This window comes from Panulirus ornatus, chromosome 30 (assembly GCF_036320965.1).
Source record: "Panulirus ornatus isolate Po-2019 chromosome 30, ASM3632096v1, whole genome shotgun sequence".
Lineage (NCBI taxonomy): Eukaryota > Metazoa > Arthropoda > Malacostraca > Decapoda > Palinuridae > Panulirus > Panulirus ornatus.
In genome coordinates this window covers 4,425,430-4,447,931 of record NC_092253.1, presented here as the reverse complement: position 1 = coordinate 4,447,931, position 22,502 = coordinate 4,425,430, and the positions used below count along the sequence as shown (strand labels likewise).

General features: G+C 36.9%; 1 protein-coding gene and 1 long non-coding RNA gene across 4 annotated transcripts in view; both read left to right on the top strand.

The window, feature by feature from the left end:
- ca (RCC1 and BTB domain containing protein claret) overlaps window positions 1-9,135 on the top strand; it is a 53,045-nt gene extending 43,910 nt beyond the window's left edge. For 2 of the 3 annotated variants that reach the window (XM_071679619.1, XM_071679621.1), the window contains exons 25-26: window positions 3,259-3,617; window positions 5,498-7,996. In XM_071679619.1, coding sequence (XP_071535720.1) covers window positions 3,259-3,617; window positions 5,498-5,680 — 542 coding nt within the window. In that variant the 3' untranslated portion in view covers window positions 5,681-7,996. Of the gene's footprint in view, window positions 1-3,258; window positions 3,618-5,497 lie in introns of all 3 variants that reach the window. The other variant, XM_071679620.1, reaches the window with a different exon arrangement.
- A 5,889-nt stretch (window positions 9,136-15,024) lies between these two features.
- Window positions 15,025-20,585, top strand: LOC139758339 (uncharacterized). Its single transcript, XR_011714798.1, has 2 exons — window positions 15,025-16,567; window positions 19,099-20,585. It is a non-coding gene; the product is annotated as an uncharacterized lncRNA (long non-coding RNA).
- The last annotated feature ends 1,917 nt before the right edge of the window (window positions 20,586-22,502 follow it).

The window sequence follows — 22,502 nt, the reverse complement described above, 5'->3', positions numbered from 1 at the left end:
TTTGTTGTCTTCTCCTAGCGCTACCTCGTGCACATGCGGGGGGAGGGGGTTGTTATTTCATGCGTGGTGGGGTGGCGATGGAAATGAATAAAGGCAGACAGTATGAATTATGTACATGTGTGTATGTCTTTGTGTGTGTATATATATATGTATACGTTGAGATGTATAGGTATGTATATTTGCATGTGTGGACGTGTATGTATGTACATGTGTATGTGGGTGGGTTGGGCCATTCTTTCGTCTGTTTCCTTGCACTACCTCGCTAACACGGGAGACAGCAACAAAAGTAGATAAATGTCTATATGAGTGGATGGGCCATTCTTCGTCTGTTTCATGGTGCTACCTCACTGACATGGGAAACAGTAATTCAGTATAGATATAAATGATATATATGTGTCAGAGGTGAAGGGAGCAAGGAAAAGTGGGAGACCAAATTGGAGGTAGAAGGATGGAGTGAAAAAAGATTTTGAGCGATCAGGTCTTAAACATACAGGGGGGTGAGAGGTGTGCAAGGAATAGAGTGAATTGGAACAATGTGGTATACTGAGGTTGATGTGCTGTCACTGGACTGAACCAGGGCATGTGAAGCGTCTAAAGTAAACCATGGAAAGGTCTGTGGGGCCTGGATATGGATAGAGGGCAGTGGTTTTGGTGCATTGCACCTGACAGCTAGAAACTGAATGTGAATGAATGTGGCCTTTTTTGTCTGTTTTCCTGGCACTACCTCACTGAAGCAAGGTGTAGCGATGCTATTTTCCTTTGTGATAGGGTAGCGACAGGAATGGATGAAAGCAAGTACGAATATGTACATGTGTATATATGTATATGTATGTGGATGTGTATGTATATGTTGATATGTATATGTTTGTACATGTGCGTGTATGGGCGTTTATGTATATGTATGTATATATACATATATAGGAGTGGATGGGCCATTCTTCGTCTGTTTCCCAGCACTACCTCGCTGACGTGGGAAACAGCGATTAAGTATAAAAAAATATGAATATATGCTAGCTAGAGCCAGGTACCCATTTCATTGACCAACCCCTAGGGGTGGATGAACAGCTGGGTTGACTGTGGACCGATTGCCACAACCAGGAGTTGAACCTATGCACTCACCCCTGGGCAGTCCATATTAAAAAGATGTATACCAAAGTGTGTTGTAGTGTAATTGAAGATGAAATACAATATGTAGAATTGATGATACAAGGAGAAGTAGACCATGGAGAGATTGATAGAAGCACTCAGCAAACTGAGTATGGTTCAGGGTAGTTATGGAAGGAAGGGAAATGCTGGGAGGTGTAAAATGAGTAAAGAAGGGTAAATTTGTGAATTACCTGGTTTTACTTGATTTGTAAATAATTATGGACTATAGTGTTAAATGTAGTGGAACTGTTTATAAACTTGCATTGTTAGTGTGACTAGGAGAGTGCAGGCAATTTAAGATTGATTTTAGGAGACACAGGCATAGTTCATAGAATGAATGGAATGATGAATGAGGAATTCAGGAGGTAGCAGTGTTTTGAAGTGCATGTACCAGAAGTTGATAAAGGACAGTATGAGGAATATGTGTGTGACATTGCTATCTTGGTGGAAGAATCTCTTGCAACATGCCAGGACTGTGGTGCATCCAGGAGGCTCTCAATGAGCCACCCCACTTTGTTATAGAATAAGCTACATGAGGTATAGATTTTTTTTTTTTTTTTTTTTTTTATACTTTGTCGCTGTCTCCCGCGTTTGCGAGGTACCGCAAGGAAACAGACGAAAGAAATGGCCCAACCCCCCCCCATACACATGTACATACACACGTCCACACACGCAAATATACATACCTACACAGCTTTCCATGGTTTACCCCAGACGCTTCACATGCCTTGATTCAATCCACTGACAGCACGTCAAACCCTGTATACCACATCGCTCCAATTCACTCTATTCCTTGCCCTCCTTTCACCCTCCTGCATGTTCAGGCCCCGATCACACAAAATCTTTTTCACTCCATCTTTCCACCTCCAATTTGGTCTCCCTCTTCTCCTCGTTCCCTCCACCTCCGACACATATATCCTCTTGGTCAATCTTTCCTCACTCATTCTCTCCATGTGCCCAAACCATTTCAAAACACCCTCTTCTGCTCTCTCAACCACGCTCTTTTTATTTCCACACATCTCTCTTACCCTTACGTTACTTACTCGATCAAACCACCTCACACCACACATTGTCCTCAAACATCTCATTTCCAGCACATCCATCCTCCTGCGCACAACTCTATCCATAGCCCACGCCTCGCAACCATACAACATTGTTGGAACCACTATTCCTTCAAACATACCCATTTTTGCTTTCCGAGATAATGTTCTCGACTTCCACACATTTTTCAAGGCTCCCAAAATTTTCGCCCCCTCCCCCACCCTATGATCCACTTCCGCTTCCATGGTTCCATCCGCTGACAGATCCACTCCCAGATATCTAAAACACTTCACTTCCTCCAGTTTTTCTCCATTCAAACTCACCTCCCAATTGACTTGACCCTCAACCCTACTGTACCTAATAACCTTGCTCTTATTCACATTTACTCTTAACTTTCTTCTTCCACACACTTTACCAAACTCAGTCACCAGCTTCTGCAGTTTCTCACATGAATCAGCCACCAGCGCTGTATCATCAGCGAACAACAACTGACTCACTTCCCAAGCTCTCTCATCCCCAACAGACTTCATACTTGCCCCTCTTTCCAGGACTCTTGCATTTACCTCCCTAACAACCCCATTTATAAACAAATTAAACAACCATGGAGACATCACACACCCCTGCCGCAAACCTACATTCACTGAGAACCAATCACTTTCCTCTCTCTTCCTACACGTACACATGCCTTACATCCTCGATAAAAACTTTTCACTGCTTCTAACAACTTGCCTCCCACACCATATATTCTTAATACCTTCCACAGAGCATCTCTATCAACTCTATCATATGCCTTCTCCAGATCCATAAATGCTACATACAAATCCATTTGCTTTTCTAAGTATTTCTCACATACATTCTTCAAAGCAAACACCTGATCCACACATCCTCTACCACTTCTGAAACCGCACTGCTCTTCCCCAATCTGATGAGGTATAGATGTATAGATTAATAGGTAGATGATGAATTTTCAAACAGTTTGCACTTGAATTTTCATGCATTTTTCCCCATGAGTAACTTGTCCCTTCTTTTATTGTTTGATCTGGATGATAATAATTTAACCTGTGACATCAGGAGGTGCTGGAGGAGAATATGTGGATGCCTTGGCTCTCATTAGTGGTATTCAGCCTGTTGCTGATGCAAGCCAAAGCAACAGGAACTCCACAGCATTCACTGAAGAAACCAGCCACCTTGATGTAGCCCTGGATGCACTGAAGAAAAAGGCATCAGATAATATCAACCTGACACAGGATGACATAACCAAGCTGCAAAAAGATGACAGTGCACAAGGCAAGAAAGTAGAGACAAGAGGTTCTGTATCTAGTGGTGGCACATCCCATAAACAGAAAGGAAGTGGGAAGATACCTAAGGAACATGACAAAGATTGTGTCTTGTTTACTTGTGGGCATCACTTCACTCAGAAAGATTTCAAGGTATGTAGTCTTCATACTTTCACTTCAGATGCCAGACTCGACAATTATGACTGTGTAAAACTGTAATAAGCACATATCTGTTTACTCAGGTTTTATTTTTCTTGCAAATCAGACTTGGTTCTTTGCATGGTGAAATTCTGTTAGCAACAGGTGTATTCTCTTTTCCAGTATGTGCACAATTTAAGTTTCAGCATTTGGGAATAAGTTGACATTAAAGTTCCAGATATTTATCCAGTATGTCACATTGAAGTTAAGGGCTTAGGCATATTCTATGTATTATCCCTTTTGTTGCTTATGACCCTTTTGCATTTGAAGAAATGTTAGGGGTCTCACTGCTCTTGACCCACATAAGGTCAATAGATTTCTAATTCTCCATGCCCATAGCATAGGTACTGTAGAAGTTGGTACAAAATGGAGAAAGTGGAGTACCTCCTGTGCAGTTTAGGTCTGATTACTCGATGTGCCTGCCAGGCAATATGTGATCACAAAACACGGTCTATTTGGAGCTGGCCCATCACCTGCTGTAAGAACTTTTTGGAACAATTCATAATCATAAATTAGAAAATTTTTTGGTACTGTACACAGATTTTATTGGGAGAGTAAGGCATATGTGTGAAAAGGAAGGGAGGAAGATTAATGGTTCCAAGTTAAGTTGGGGTTGGCATCAAAGTTGTGTGATGTCACCATGGATATTTGCTCTGTTCACAGATAGGGTAGCAAGAAAAGTTAGAGTCTTTGAGAGAGTATCAGATCTACAGTATGCTGAGGTGTGATAGCTTGGGAACTGGCTCTGGTGGCAGACTCATGAAAGAAGCTTCAGATGATGGTGTCACGTTAGGAGAATGCATGATATATTGGATTGAAGACATTAGGATATATGTAGATTACGTAGATACTGTTCTTGTATTTCTGATGGAGGTTTTTTTTTGTCAGAAATTGATTTTGATACTTTTACCCTGAAATCAAAAATTTTTTATAGAGTATTTTAGAACTAACCATTATATGTACTTTTTTATGTAAAAGTTATGTCTGTGCACAACAGAAATGCTTAGATTCATCTGTCTACTCTTATATTTTTTGCTCAGTATTGTTTCTCTTCTGAGAATGAGTTATGCTCTATCAGGATAATGCAGATCTGCCCACATGTAATATTTTTTGGGTTAAATTCCCCTGTTCCTGTGATGAGTTACATGACTTAATGTATGTATGGTCTAAGGAATGGAAATGCATTCCTTATTAGCATATAAATCCTAGGGATTTCCTATGATTCATTCACTGTAACTGTATATGTTCATGACTATCTTGAGCTTTTGGCATCACATGCAGTAATGCTGGACAGAAAGTAGTTGGTCATTTAAGATAAATTGTTCTCTTTTAGAAAATCCAGACAAGCCGCCCACTTATCAGAATTTAAGGTTGAAGGGAAGGAAGTCTGTCTCAGAGAATTAGGATTCACTTCTCCTGTTTTAATGTTAGTGCTGGGTTATCTCAGTTCTGCATAATCAGTTCCCATGAAATATTTGTTTCTGCTTGATCCACCCAATATGATTGGGATTGGAGTTAAATATGATAGGCATCTTTATCATGCTGAATTGGTCCTGTAGATGTTTTCAAGGACTTCATTTTATATATAACAATACAGATACTTTAGGCACATATAACAGAAGAGCCAGCTGACCTACAAGATGAGCTACAACTTGGGTTACTTAGTCATGGTAGTGTGATAACTTATCAAAGCTTTGCCAGACATTTGAAAAGAGATTATCCACTGTTTGGGAGATTGACTTTTAGTTGGATGAGTGCTTCAAGGGCCTTATAGTTTACACAATTCCCAGAGAAAATTATAATTACATTTCATGACTGTATTTTATCCTCAACAGACACGAGTTCTTCCCCAGATGGAAACATCAGTGATGACTGTACCTGGCCTGTTGGGCAACACAGCCAAAGTTCTTCTTGACCAGTACCACAGTGACCAGCCAGAGATGGCATGCCCTCAGTGTGTCCTAGCTCACCTCACCATAAAGCTAACAAAGCACAAACAAGCAAAGTATAATGCTTGAAATATTTGTAAAATTAACTCTCTTTAGAGAAAGCAGTGATTGATATGATCAATCAGCTTTTATTCTGACATGGGGCAATGAATGTTGATGTTTTTATATCAGAATTTTTATAGTGATGCAGAATACAAGGAAACTAAAGCACTAGAATGAATTGGTGATGCACTTTTGCAACAGATGTGGCATTTTATTTTTATTCAGGCCTTCATGTGAAGTCATGATGCAAAATATTTAGAGTATACTAATTGTAAAGCAGTGAAGCACAAATGATCACAGAAGTTTTCATAGAATAACCAGTTTAATGTCGTGTAATGAGCTAAGTTTTGTGCATATGACTTGCTGCCTTGGATATTCTGAGTAAATGTGATCAATAAGTTTGAGTGTTGTATGTGAAGGTTACATATTTTTACATTTAGCTGTTACAATGTGCCTGAAATGTTACAGGTGGAAGAAAGCTCTGGTTCAACAGTATGAATAGGGAAAAATGTTGCTAAATAGATTTGTATATTTATTTTTCAGAGACTGTATACTTTAAAGACAAAATTGTTGTGCAGACTTAAATAGCCAGTTATATAACTATTAATAAGATAATTAAAATAACTCAGAGTATGTTATTCTGATATATGAATCAGGTCTTTGTGAAGAGTCAAACAATAGCTTTTTTTTACGATCTAATATGACACTGTAAAGAAATTTGATCAAGAGCATATGAAGGCAGGCCTGAATGTTTTAGAAACAGCATATTTCAATTTTCAGTAAGTAAATATGAATTGAATGACCATGTAGCATCATTTTATATCATATATGCAAGTAACACTGCATCTCTTGGTGTAGGATAATTCTATGCAGTGTTATAAAAAAAAACATCAAAGCAAGAAGGAAACAGAGGAGGGTAAATTTTCACCTCATGGGTAATTAGTAGAAGGTGAAAATGTGTTTTATTTTCAGATAGACCATGAGATTTTATTTAGACCCAAACATAGTGTAGAGTGGAAGTGTTCTTTTATAAACTGCAGTCTTGTATTATCTGTACAAGCTTTAATGAGAGTATCTTTCGTATGTATGATCCAGGTATGAAAGTTGCCATTGTACTTTATCACAATGCACTTCTATTTTATTTTATACTGGGATGATTTAATGCTAAATTAGGAAAACAAAAAGAGCATAAGATAAGTACTTCATGGTGACATGTGATAGCCAAACAGTCAGTAGATTACGTATTCCCATGCATGGGATACATTAACCCCGAGTTCAATGGAACTTGAACTGATGCCTAAGAAATGCCAGCCTGTTTTTGCATTATCCACACGGGGTTAAAACCCATGCGTCATTATGATATCTGTGATTTTCTATGACATTATGAGTAACACTTATTGATGTGCATAAAGAAGAAGCTCTCCATGAGTAATGCAAATGCCTATACAAGTGTGTCGACAAAGAGAAACTTGATATAACTTGATTTAGTGAGAATGTTCAGAGTGACCTTCTCTGTAAATAAGTTGAGTGGCTGAAGGAGCCCCTTCCTTTTTTATTAATTTGTAGGCAAAATAGAGATTGATGTCAGTGGTTTATTACTGTTGACTTTGAGTGGAAGTGTCTTCCACTTATTTGCTTCACTAATTCCAGTTACGGACAAGTGTATATATGTGGTGATTATGTGCAAAGTGCAATATCTCATCAGAATTGGCATCACTTGTTTTATATTGACTGGCTTTTTACAAGAGGTGTGTGCAGAATTCATACATAGTTTGATTTTAAAGGTCACACTTTGATACTTTTTCCAAAAATAGTTTCCTGTGAAATAAGATTGGAATAATGGTCAAAGAAGGTAATATTTATACTTGGATTATTTGAGAGTAACATATTCATTGCAGTTTTTATTTATATTCTCATAGATATTAGATGTCTTCATGTGTATATCAAGATTTATTCCAAGTGTGTAGAGGGGACAATTTTGGGTACCATTTTAAGTGAATTAATAACAGGTGTCCTATTATTTTGTTTATTATTGAAGAAAAGATGAAGCATTCATTTGCATATTTGATACTCAGAAACATTTGAGAATATTTATATCTATGACTTTTGCCATTCAAGTAGTAACACCATCGAGATATGAAGAACAGTCTTTCAAGTTATTTATTTGTTTATAGGTCAAATTGATTTTTTAATGACAATAGAAGACATTATCAGCAAGTTCTATCATACTTTTTAAAACTGAAATTATTAGCCATTTTCACATTGATTTACAAGATGAGAATTTGTAGCATTTATGCCAGTAAATAGTGCTGTTTGATGTGATATTAAAAAGACCTTTTCTCATTCATTCATTAATGTTATCATCTATTTGATCTTCATTAGCTTAAGATTTCTCCCAAGTGGCACTGGAGTTCATTAGTTATAGTCTCTCTCTCTTTCTGTGTCACCTCCTTGAGGGAGTTCCCAAAGGGAACAGGCATCAGAGGCATAGATAATTAGATAGATTCTCCTAAATAATTAAACACGTATTCTGTAAAATCAGCAGTAGATTTCACTAAGATGTTGGAGGCCTGACCATGTTGGAGGGTTTGAAGCATGCAAGGGAAAGAGCAAGTTGGAGCAATGAGGTACACAGGAGGGCAACGTGCTGTCACTGGGCTAAACCAGGGCATATGAAGCAGTCAGGAAAAACCATAGTAAGGCCTGTGGGGCCTGGTTGTAAATAAGGGGGCTCTGATTTTGATACATTATACAAGACAGGAAGAGAGTGAATGCAAGTAAATGAGGCTATTACTTTATTTGTTCTTGGCATTACCTCACTAACTTGGGAAATGTGAGACAGGCATGGAAAAATATATATATATATTTTATGTATGTTATTGATAATTATTCCAGAACCTCTAAAAGCTCCTACAGCCCAAGACTGTGCTACTTCCAGTAGCAGGGAAATGTAGATCTTTGAAGTGAGAAGTTCTTTGACAAGATTGTACTAGTGATACCACCTCGCTAAAGTTGTCTTTTTTCTCGTAGTGTAATCTCAAGCAGACATAGTCTGGTAACATTATATAAAGTGTGTGAAAGAAAGCTGAGAGTAAATGTGAGTAAGAGTATGGTTATTAGGAACAGTAGGGTTGAGGGATAAGTCAATTGAGAGGTAAGTTTGAATGGAGAAAACTGGAGGAAGTGAAGTGTTTTAGATATCTGGGAGTGGATTTGGCAGCGGATGGAACCATGGAAGCAGAAGTGAGTCACAGGGTGGGGGAGGGGGCGAAAGTTCTGAGAGCATTGAAAAATGTGTGGAAGGCGAAAACATTATCTCGGAAAGCAAAAATGGGTATGTTTGAAGGAATAGTGATTCCAATAATGTTGTATGGTTGTGAGGCATAGGCTGTAGATAGGGTTGTGCGGAGGAGGGTGGATGTGTTGGAAATGAGATGTTTGAGGACAATATGTGGTGTGAGGTGGTTTGATCGAGTAAGTAATGAAAGGGTAAGAGAGGTGTGTGGTAATGAATAGAGTGTAGTTGAGAGAGCAGAAGAGGGCATTTGAAATGGTTTGGTCACATGGAGAGAATGAGTGAGGAAAGATTGACCAAGAGGATATATGTGTCAGAGGTGGAGGGAACGAGGAGAAGTGGGAGACCAGATTGGAGGTGGAAGGATGGAGTGAGAAAGATTTTGAGCGATCGAGGCCTAAACATGCAGGAGGGTAAAAGGCGTGCAAGGAATAGAGTGAATTGGAACGATGTGGTATACTAGGGTCGACGTGCCATCAATGGACTGAACCAGGGCATGTGAAGCGTCTGGGGTAAACCATGGAAAGTTTTGTGGGGCCTGGATGTGGAAAGGGAGCTGTGGTTTCGGTGCATTATACATGACAGCTTGAGACTGAGTGTGAACGAATGTGGCTTTTGTTGTCTTTTTCCTAGCTCTACCTTGCGCGCGTGCAGGGGGATGAGGTGTCATTCATGTGTGGCGGGGTGGCAACGGAAATGAATAAGGGCAGCAAGTATGAATTATGTACATGTGTATATATGTGTGTATGTCTGTGTATGTATATGTATGTATGTATACATTGAAATGTATAGGTATGTATATGTGCATGTGTGGACGTGTATGTATATACATGTGTATGTGGGTGGGTTGGGCCATTCTTTCACCTGTTTTCTTGTATTATCACTGGAGCTAGGGGAGAAAAAATACTTTCCATGTATTCCCTGTGTCATGGAAGGCAACTAAAAGGGATGGGAGTTGGGGGGCTGGAAATCCTCCCCTTGTTTTTACTTTTCCAAAAGTAACCTTGGGCTTCAGGAGCCTTTAGAAAGATCCTAGTAACACCAGGTCTCTTTCATAGAAATTGGTCAAGAGGAAATATAAGTAGATAAATGAAATGAATAAAAAATTGGGTTAAGAACATTACAGTTTGTGGCTGCTTGACTAATACCAACAGCATTATGGTAAGCAGTTTGTTGATTTCTTATTCCTTCTAATTATGGAAAATAAAATTTTCATTTCTGTTTTGTACAAAAATTCCTTGTGCCATCATTTCTTACATGAACAATTTTGTCATGACAAGGATGAGTAGGACCACTCTTGGTAGTTTTGAAGATGTTCTGGTACTTTTATAGGTTTATAAAATGTTTCAAATTGCACCAAATATTTTTTTCAATTATCTTTTGATAGTCTGTCTCCAGTACCTAGCTAGTGATGTATTTTCCACAAAAACAGTGATCTTCTCCCATCATGACACTCATAGTTACATTCTTTTTTAAAAGCATCTTCATTTTTTGATGCTCTTTTTTTCAGCTGTCTGTTGTGATGCAGGAGACTGGTTCATATTATTTAAGAGCAGTAGTGTTTGCTCATGTACACCAAGATTATCTTTTTGTCTTAAACCTAACTGTAAGACATGGGTTTAGGAAATATTATAATTCAACCCTAACTTAATCACTAATGACCTCAGTTGTTGATGTAGATGATTTTTAATAATCAGTATCTCAAATCTAACTTGGCATGAACCTGTTGGAACATCATGATGTGGCACTGCTTCATCTGTTTTGAGTAGCACTGAAAACTATGTGGATTTTATATGTATTGATACAATTTAGCAACCAGGATCTTAATTGTCCATGTTTTTCTTAATGAGAGCCTTGCCATTTTTTCTACAGTTGCAGTCTTATATATCCTTCAGGCATGTGATGCATATCCATTTAACCACATATTTTCCACTGGGCACAGCTAAAATTTATGATAGTTTGTAAATACTTTTCATCATATTCCTTGCCTATCCATGAATAGAATTAGTGGGCAAAACTAATTGTTATGAGAGGTGATTTTATATTATTTTGCACAACATATAAAGTATTAATACTTTTTGGATTGCCCATCTTTTTGTATTTTTCTTGCAGTAAATGAAATTTTTCAACACAAAAATATTCTAAATTTCTCTCCGAGACTGTTAGTCTGACAAATTTGCATATTTAGTAACAGAAGTACAAGATGTATTTACTCAGTCCACAGCCAAGATTCATTATATTGCATGAAAAACAGGCTTTGGTTATCATACTTTTGGTAGAATAGACCTTCTGAAATACTGTTCTGTCAGTCTAGTATCTGTAACTTTGTTACCATTTACTGCTGAAAAATTGACTAGTCTATGTAGTTGAAATATAGCCTCAATTAATTCTCTAATTGTAACATTTCAGTAATGAAATATGGGTGTGCTATTAGTAAGGTAATACAAATCTGACAAGCCTCTTTAAAGTATAACGATTAAAGAGTGTTGCTAAAGATTATTAGTTTGATATTAAGATTGCTTCAGAAAAGATTTCCGTCTCTTCTGTTTTGGTTTCTTTCACTGTAATAATTCATATTACAACTTTTAACATTTTCACTGTCATACCAAATATTCTCCAATGGCTTCTGATACGGGTTTTAAGTTTTAACCTCAAGTGTGCATTGGTTTGTAAAAAAGTAAATTTTTATATCTGCGGTTGTCTTAAGTAAAGACCATAGATATTTTGGTATTGTGAGAGTATATTAAGAAAGTTTTACTATGGCTGGTATTTTAGTGTATGGGAATTAAGAATTTACGTATAATGTATCGTAGTTAAGGATGAATTAGCAGTGATTACATTAGAGTATAACATGATCTATTGTCAGTGTTTAGAAATCTGCATGTCTTTAATTGTATAGGTCTTTTGGGCCTTATGCATATAACATGTGAACAAATCCAGAATTCCCAGATGTGGTTTGAACCTTTTCTGTAGCACATTTACACGATTTAATTTCAAAGAAAAATTCATATGTGCAGAATATGAAATTCACAAAACTTTGAGCTTTTGCCTTTGTATGCAGTCCAAACATTTTCAGTCAGTAGCCCCCATTTGCATCCCCTCTTTTGTCATTAATGTTTACTGTGTATTTGCCTTTAGATGGTATGAGGCAAAAGAAACTCATAATGTGCTGACATACTTAATTTGTACATTTTACAAAAGGAAAATCATTATTTACAGCTGTACACCTTTATTATACTTGAAATGAGTGATTTTTGTTGTTAAAATTTTTATGTGAAAATTTGAAATGAAGTCGAGACGCGCTACTCAACAGGTTATATTTTGTTTGTGTATTTTTTGGTGCTGATTGTTGATGCAATTTGTAGAAGTTTCTTTGAATGAGATTTGTATTTTTTGATGGTATAAAACATTTTCTTACTTTGAAGTTTTATAAATATATGTATTGCTAGTTTAGGTCACAAAAATAAATGAAATGTATGATTTAAAGTATTTACACATAGCTCATATACAGATTATTCTCATACACCTGTTTGCCATACGCTTGTTTAAAATTGAGTAATCCTTGTATAAGGCTGCAATTTTTCATAGAAAGAATTTCTATTAATGAAAAACTTTTTGATGAAATTGCTTTTTTGAGTCTGAATTCAGATGGATTTTTTTCTTACCAGTGAAGGTTAAGTGCCTTGAAATGTTGTTTTATCTTTTAGAGCTATGATGAAAACTTTATTATTACAGTTTATCTTACTAGTGTTATTAACTTTGGATTAACCTGTTTAATTAAATTTTAATATATATATTGATGCATATTGTAATAATACTTCAGAGAATGCCCTTTCTTTAAAGTGTATTCAGTATGCAACTTGGGTTCTAATGTGGAGCCTTAAAGATTTTCGCTCATTATTAACATAGTCATGTGATCTCAAGAAAATTTTAATTTTATGGATATAGTATACAGTAGTCAGTATTTTACCCAAAGGGAAAAAATGAATGGGATGGTCAGTAGAAGCATAAGTATTTAAAGATTGATGGATGGGTTAAGGAAATTGTAATCACTGATTAAAAGAATGAGATTGGTTCTTTTGCTGTGCCATTCACTTCTCTTTACTATGGCTTCAGTGACGAGTCACTATTATCGCTTAGAAAGTTGAAAGCAATGTTTGATATATTTACTGGATGTTCACCATATGTAAATTCTTACTAAACTACATGAATTTCATGTTTACTGTTGATTTTGAATGAGATCTGAAGGGAAAATATTAGTCATATTACAGTATTCCCAGAAACTTTAATCTCAAGATGAATTTTTGAGTATGACAAAAATTTATGTACACAAATCAGCAAGTTCCTACAGTGGAAATGAAACAAACTTCATAATGTATTCCCCTCCCTCAATGCCTTGCTAGTTATCCCAAGTAGTGGAATTAACTTTGTTAAGTATGCATGAAATAATGAAAAATAAGATTTTTCATCATTACTTACTTATTTTGTGACTGTAAGACCACTATGGGATATTTATCATACAGTTGATAAGGAAAAGAACATAAGGTTAATGGTTTAAAATTCAAGGGCATTTTTATGAGGTCCTTATGAATTGATTATTTTTCCCAAATATCCAAAAACATAAATGTATATATTGATGTTTTATAATTCATATCTTCCTCTGATATATAGATAAAAACATGCTGTACACAGTTACTCTTACAAGTTGCTAGTCTTAATGCTCACAGCAATGACATCTTTTCTTTACTCCTTTGTGGTAGCTTTCTGCTTTGCTGTAATTACCTCAAGAGATGTGTTTTCCTGTGAGTTTGTCAAGGTGCATGACTGCTTTGGATAAGTGTCAAGGTTTGAGATTGACATTGGTGAATGCACACTGCTACATGGATGTATTTCAACAGTAATTCACTGTCCGTGAATATCAGTATCTTCATAAGTGAAGTGTGTAATTCCCCATATTGAATAATAGTTTGTGCCATAAATGAATCTCTTATCATTGATGCAAAACAGATTCATAATATGTTAGCTTAAAAACCTTTATTTTACTGTAGAATTGTGTAAAGGGTTAGTTGTTATGTTGGTGAATGTGGTGTGAGTGTTTACAACAGCTTGTATATTTGTAGTTTATGTAGCTAAAAGGTATGTTTTGTACTCCATTCAGTGGAAATGATGGGCTGGTAACATAATCCAGTAGGGATATTTAAGGAAGTAGAACAGCCACTGATCAAAGACATTAAGCCTTCAGTTTTATTGGAATTTTACTCATGAAATGCATTTTGATCAGAAATTTTGAAATTTGTATGTAAAAAGGAAAGGGTAAATAATTAAGAACTTTTAAGGGTCAATATACCATTTTTACAACAGTGAAGGTAAAAATCTGAGACCTTTTTGGCCTCTTGACAAAATTCATCAGGGAACATGAGATGTGTATGGACAGTGCACCCACTCTGCAGCTGGAGTAAGGCATTGTTTCCATGGTGTAGGATGTGTTCACCAAGGGGAAAATGCATATTATTTGCTGAAGGGGTTTGAGATTTTAGTTGGTGAACCCCAAAGTAATGAAATGAAAATTAGGGAAGTGGGTAGTAATAATAGCTTAAAAGGATTGTCATTGTGCTCCCAGACTTTTCCTCTGTTTTTGCATTTACTTACTCCTCAGAGGCATTTTTTGCCATGATATCTTATTAATTCAAGAGTAAAACAAGTGGAAATTCACTAAACAAAATGTTCTACAACACATAATAAGACACCTTTGCATAGAGATGCAAGCCAAAATATCCAAGGAGTTGATGGTGTTAGCCAAACCCTTAGCATATATATCCTGTTCTGGCTAAACATAACATGGACTGTTCATGACGTTTTTTCATCTTTTAATAGTGCAAACAAATAATCAGTCACTAAAACTTTGGAAAGTGCTTCAAAAATTAAAGGTTCTCACACACAGATAATGAAGCCTAAACAATGCTATATTGGCCTAAACTAGTTTATGACTACAATATCTACTTGAAGTGCAAGTGGATGTGTAAATATACCTTTGCCTCCCATGAATTGTCCAATACATATATGAATTTTTGTAGCTGTGTTATGTTAGCTTAAAAGAGATTGGTTGGTGCTGCTAATCATCTACCATTCCTTTAACCCATTAAACATTCATTACTTATTTGTGAATGCTGCAAACGTTTTAAGTCTTTCACTGCTCTTGTTCCCAATTGAGGATTGGGCTTCAGGCTGCTGTCATCCCCGATCAAGTCAGAAACTTGCTAATGTGCACCAGTGTTGTGCTTGTTAGAAGTAGGAGGACCTTTGCTGAATTGTGAGGCAGGGATAAGATTTTTATTTCTACTTAGGGGTAGGTGGGTAACAATGGAGTAGAACTGAGTGCTAAACACGTTGAGGTGGGAGTGTATTGGGAGGGTCTTTGTTTCTTCGTGTAGATGTTTGTGATGGCTAGGTATCCATTATTAATTCTGAGTGCTCTATTTTGTATGGTTTGCAGCTTTTGTATATTTGCTCTTGAAAGGATGGAGGACCAGGCAGGTGTGATGTAGTTTAGTTTGGAATTAATGAATTGTTTGTAGAGGATGCTAAGAGATTCTTTTTCTTCTCCAAATCTGGTACCAGTTAGTGTTCAGAGGACATTCAGTTTGTATGTAGCTTTTGTGTAGGGTGTTTTTGATGTGGCGACTGAATGTGATATGTTTAGTCATTTGTGATGCCTAGAATGGATGGTCTTTTGCTCACTAAGTGCCTTCCATGGTCTTGAGTAAAAATGCTTAAATTAATACCATTTGATCACCCATGGCATCAACTTTTTTGTATCTCTGGTTTTCCATATTACCACCAAGTTTTTACTATGCACTAGGTGACATTGTGGCTTCAGGCTTCTTTCAGCCCAACCCAGCAGACCATTATTGCCAGGAAGAGGTGGGAGGAGTGTCATAATCAGACAGTATTCTGTCTACAGACATACAGTATGCCCTTGTCAAACATAACGCTAACACTAAACTCGACAATTTATTCTTTACAACCCTAATTTTTCCCGCAGTGAGCTCTATGTGCTAGCCCTGCCTTTTGGCAAAATGATAAGAGCAATAGACAGAAGTAGTAGATAGGACCATTAAGTGGGAGTATTAGGTATAAGTAGTAGACTGGAACATTAAGTAGACACATTAGGAAGAAGTAGTCAGTAGGAACAGTAGGTAAGAGCCTTTGGAAAAACTGCACTAAGTTTGCTCTCCAATAGCAGCCTGTTAAGGGTAAGGCACAAAAGGCTAAATAGCAGCAGTAAGGTTCACCGGTTAAGACTTTTGCTTTGGCCACCCCTTTGAGGGAATGGGTATAAGATATAGATAGATAGAACCTACTTTTATTAAACATTTTATTTAGAAATGGCCAATATGTATGAAAAAGAAATAGAAAATTATTTTAACAAACTCAGAGAGATATTTTTCAGCGTATATGATGGTATCCCAGACAAAAAATTGTACTTTGGATTATAGGAATGACACAGCGGAAGAATTAAGACAAGGTTGGGGCAGTTGTTTAGTCCTTGCCAGTTTATTTCAGTGTGTATCTGTAGTGAATGTTGTGTTTATTGAGAGTGGGAATATATGTGAGTATAGGTTGTTGAAAAAAAAAAAAAAAAAAAAAAAAAAAAAAAAAAAAAAAGGACTGTTGATTGGGAATACCTGGTTTAAAAAGCGAGATATACATAAGTATACTTATGTAAGTAGGAGAGATGGCCAGAGAGCGTTATTGGATTACGTGTTAATGGACAGGCGTGCGAAAGAGAGACTTTTGGATGTCAATGTGCTGAGAGGGGCAACTGGAGGGATGTCTGATCATTATCTTGTGGAGGCTAAGGTGAAGATTAGTATGGGTTTTCAGAAAAGAAGAGTGAATGTTGGGGTGAAGAAGGTGGTGAGAGTAAGTGAGCTTGGGAAGGAGACCTGTGTGAAGAAGTATCAGGAGAGACTGTGTACAGAATGGAAAAAGGTGAGAACAATGGAAGTAAGGGGAGTGGGGGAGGAATGGGATGTATTTAGGGAATCAGTGATGGATTGCGCAAAAGATGCTTGTGGCATGAGAAGAGTGGGAGGTGGGCTGTTTAGAAAGGGTAGTGAGTGGTGGGATGAAGAAGTAAGAGTATTAGTGAAAGAGAAGAGAGAGGCATTTGGACGATTTTTGCAGGGAAAAAATGCAATTGAGTGGGAGAAGTATAAAAGAAAGAGACAGGAGGTCAAGAGAAAGGTGCAAGAGGTGAAAAAAAGGGCAAATGAGAGTTGGGGTGAGAGACTATCAGTAAATTTTAGGGAGAATAAAAAGATGTTCTGGAAGGAGGTAAATAGGGTGCGTAAGACAAGGGAGCAAATGGGAACTTCAGTGAAGGGCGTAAATGGGGAGGTGATAACAAGTAGTGGTGATGTGAGAAGGAGATGGAATGAGTATTTTGAAGGTTTGTTGAATGTGTCTGATGACAGAGTGGCAGATATAGGGTGTTTGGGTCGAGGTGGTGTGCAAAGTGAGAGGGTTAGGGAAAATGATTTGGTAAACAGAGAAGAGGTAGTAAAAGCTTTGCGGAAGATGAAAGCCGGCAAGGCAGCAGGTTTGGATGGTATTGCAGTGGAATTTATTAAAAAAGGGGGTGACTGTATTGTTGACTGGTTGGTAAGGTTATTTAATGTATGTATGACTCATGGTGAGGTGCCTGAGGATTGGCGGAATGCGTGCATAGTGCCATTGTACAAAGGCAAAGGGGATAAGAGTGAGTGCTCAAATTACAGAGGTATAAGTTTGTTGAGTATTCCTGGTAAATTATATGGGAGGGTATTGATTGAGAGGGTGAAGGCATGTACAGAGCATCAGATTGGGGAAGAGCAGTGTGGTTTCAGAAGTGGTAGAGGATGTGTGGATCAGGTGTTTGCTTTGAAGAATGTATGTGAGAAATACTTAGAAAAGCAAATGGATTTGTATGTAGCATTTATGGATCTGGAGAAGGCATATGATAGAGTTGATAGAGATGCTCTGTGGAAGGTATTAAGAATATATGGTGTGGGAGGCAAGTTGTTAGAAGCAGTGAAAAGTTTTTATCGAGGATGTAAGGCATGTGTACGTGTAGGAAGAGAGGAAAGTGATTGGTTCTCAGTGAATGTAGGTTTGCGGCAGGGGTGTGTGATGTCTCCATGGTTGTTTAATTTGTTTATGGATGGGGTTGTTAGGGAGGTAAATGCAAGAGTCTTGGAAAGAGGGGCAAGTATGAAGTCTGTTGGGGATGAGAGAGCTTGGGAAGTGAGTCAGTTGTTGTTCGCTGATGATACAGCGCTGGTGGCGGATTCATGTGAGAAACTGCAGAAGCTGGTGACGGAGTTTGGTAAAGTGTGTGGAAGAAGAAAGTTAAGAGTAAATGTGAATAAGAGCAAGGTTATTAGGTACAGTAGGGTTGAGGGTCAAGTCAATTGGGAGGTGAGTTTGAATGGAGAAAAACTGGAGGAAGTGAAGTGTTTTAGATATCTGGGAGTGGATCTGTCAGCGGATGGAACCATGGAAGCGGAAGTGGATCATAGGGTGGGGGAGGGGGCGAAAATTTTGGGAGCCTTGAAAAATGTGTGGAAGTCGAGAACATTATCCCGGAAAGCAAAAATGGGTATGTTTGAAGGAATAGTAGTTCCAACAATGTTGTATGGTTGCGAGGCGTGGGCTATGGATAGAGTTGTGCGCAGGAGGATGGATGTGCTGGAAATGAGATGTTTGAGGACAATGTGTGGTGTGAGGTGGTTTGATCGAGTAAGTAACGTAAGGGTAAGAGAGATGTGTGGAAATAAAAAGAGCGTGGTTGAGAGAGCAGAAGAGGGTGTTTTGAAATGGTTTGGGCACATGGAGAGAATGAGTGAGGAAAGATTGACCAAGAGGATATATGTGTCGGAGGTGGAGGGAACGAGGAGAAGAGGGAGACCAAATTGGAGGTGGAAAGATGGAGTGAAAAGGATTTTGTGTGATCGGGGCCTGAACATGCAGGAGGGTGAAAGGAGGGCAAGGAATAGAGTGAATTGGAGCGATGTGGTATACAGGGGTTGACGTGCTGTCAGTGGATTGAATCAAGGCATGTGAAGCGTCTGGGGTAAACCATGGAAAGCTGTGTAGGTATGTATAATAGCTTGTTGAAATCATAAGCAGGATAATTTTTGTTTATGCTTGGAGATTGATGGTTAGTTATGGAGTGGTTTAGTGCTGTTTCAAAGAATTGAGTGCTGAGCAAATAGAGGTGGGATTTTATTGGAAGAAACTTTGGTTATGTTACCTAGTGCTTTCGCTTGCTAGGCAGTCAGTCATTGTTCCAACTGTTCAGTTTTGATGTATTTGCTTTTATGAGTGTGAATGAACAGGCAGGTAAGGCATAGTTTTAGCTGGAGCAAATGAACTGGTATCAGTAAGTGTTCAGAGGTAATATTAATTCAATTTTATTTTATCCTGTTACAAAAGGTTTTATAATATGTACAAGTAGCAGTGTATTTTCATCACAGGAGTTTGATAAACCTTCTCATAGAGAAAGCCTTTATCAGTAATATAATTTCAGATGTTCTTTGTTCATTGCTTATTACTGTTGTGAGCAGCCTCTGTACTGAGAATTCTCACTTGTATAACTTCTAGTAATTAATTTCCAGTATTTTATGTATGTGAACCTTTGATACCTGGTCCTTAGGGTCATCATATTATTGAAATTTAAAGGGATGTCATCTTAATATTATTGGCACGCAGTATTAAAGGTAATTCTTTAAATATCAACATGGAAAATATTTTGTTCCAATATATTGTATTATGGTCACAATTTATTCATAAACTTAATGCAGTTGATCAGAAAAATTTAGGACATTGTAAGACTAAAAATGGATCGCTAATGATATTTGGAAGGCAAGCCCCTTTAATTTAAAAGTACAACCCTTTATTATTTGTGTACATGAACCTTTGTAAATATGATCTTTAGAATATATTAATTGCCATATTTATCATATTCCATGTCTTGATGGAACAAGAAATTGTAAAAAAAAATTTATATTTTCTGAAAATATTGCTACCTCTGTATTTATAATTTATGCCATAATTTTCGTTGTTGTTTGTTTGTTTTTGTTTTTCTTTTTTTGCCTTGAGTTAATGTTTCATATACTTTTTCCTAGATAAAACTTGCTTACACCTTTATGCTTTTCTTATACTTAAAATATATTCTAAGTCTTACTGTAAAATTTTTTTGAGCATTTGTGTGTGTGCATGCATGCATTTTAATCTCCAAGAGGTAAAGCATAATGAAAGAGGCATTTCTTTAGACAGAGGTGTTTAATTGAAATCTTATAGTACATGTTTGCTTAAAAGGGAATTTTCATTTAGAAAAGGTGCAGGTTTGTAAGTTTGAAAAATGGGCAGCAGTGTTTATGCTCACTACTGGGGAAACTGCAATAAAATTAGCTTGACCTTATTGTTCTAGCTATGGTTTCAATGTGGCTCATAACAATATGTTTTGCTTGATGATTGTGTTGTAAAGAAACCAAGGGTATCTGCATCAGCGTGCATCAAGTATCTGTTTATAGCATATAGAATAAGGGCTTTGAACTATTTCATGAACAGAAAAAGTAAATTGTGTTTACATAAGTGCAGACACTCATTTCTCATTTAATATGTACTATACTAAAAGAAGTCACTGGAAACGACTTTTGCTAAAAAGAGTGAAAAAACACAGGTGTCCTTGCTTCAGAGTAATAAGTATTCTCGCCGTGTCGGCAACATTAGTGCAGCTAAATGATCAAAAAGGACCTACTACTGTTTCCTGATAATTATCAAAATGTTTCCTTTCTGCTTCAAAATGATCCAACCTTGCATCAGCACAAAATACACGTTAGATTTTTCTTCATACCCATTTGCCTTTCCTTCTTTGTAAGTTAGCGTCAGGAACAGATGAACATCAGTCTCATTTGCACACATTTTGTCTCACACTTTCATGTACAGTCATATGAAATGGAATAATATGATGTAGGTAAAGAGGAATGAGGTACTGAATTATGTATATGTTCAAACTGGAATGAGCAATGAGTATAGTGAAGATATAGTAGTTGAACTGCACTTAAGTTTTTAGCATGACAGATCTTGTAATGAAAGAAGAATTATTCCTCAACCTTCTTTTCTTTGATCTAAAGTAAGGCTGAGCAAATAAAGAGAAAATCAATGCTTGTATGTTGAAGGAAATGATATAACGAACAAAATACTTCCTGTTAAGAGACACTACGATTAAGGGTATATGAGAAAAACTGCATAAACAATAGTTGCCAATGAATTATTGAAGGCTACTTGAAAATACATAGGACACCAGATGAATATCTTAGTGAATGCAGTAAAGATGTTTAGGTGGAATTCCCAATTAAGGAAGTATACAAAGAAAGCTCTACACTTGTGGAGCCCCATCTCTAGGACTTTCGATAATGAGGATGGCACACTGTAAAAGAAAACCTTGGTGTGATTATTACCCAGTGGGAAAGTGATTTACAAGAATGTGTATGTGTTAAAGAGACCCAAGGTTCAACAGTCAACCTAACTTGATACCAGAATTCCACATCTGGAGAATTGTGAAAGATAAAACTGTCTGTTACCAGATATGAGAACTGCATTATAGTATCTGGATGATGAAATGTTTGGTAAGCAAGAAACTTTTTAGAAGAAACATAGTGAAGTACTAATTAAGTGTATAAGCAATGAATTGTTGAATTAAACAATGAAACTGAATGCCAGCAGTATACAGGTACTTGAGTGTGAATAAGTAATAGCATATGGTTTGTATGATTGTGTGTGTGTGTGTGTGTGTGTGTAGGGGGGAGGGTGCAGTAAGATGGATTATATAGTCAAAAATTGAGAAAGATCCTGTTAAACATACAGAAGGTGGATTTTATTTATTTTTGTGACAAGTAGCCTTTTGTTAACAATATGCAAATAAATTGACAGAATTAAAGCTTTTATTTAAAATTAATGTTAGGATATGAAATGACAGGAAACTTCAATTCATCGTTACAGAGCCTGATTAATAACCAATCATTAAATAAGTTACTATTTCAAGTTATTAAAAAAACATCAAATGAATTGGTATGTTTTTCAGTCTGCACAAAATGCTTAATTCTACAGCCTTATTGGAACTATGTATGTATGCATATAGTGGAAATACATTTGGACTTAAAAAGAAAACATTATGTGCTTAGGCCAACAATGACATGAGGCAATAGAGATATCATAAGGGACAATAAGATATCCTTTCACTGTTGGGGCCCATCTTTGGAATAGATGAAACTAACTACAGGAAAGGTTGCATATTGAAACTCAGAAAAAAAAGATAAAGAAAAAAAAAAAGGTAAAAAAATCAGAAACTGTGCAAGTGCCAAAAAGCACTTGTACACTTCTAGTGAAGGAAGCAGACATAAAGCTCATAACAAGAGGGTTAAGAGTACCTACGAGAAGATTTTGTTAAAATAGCAGGGTAATCAAGTAACACCCACCATGTCTTGATTGCTGAATAATACCGTTTTC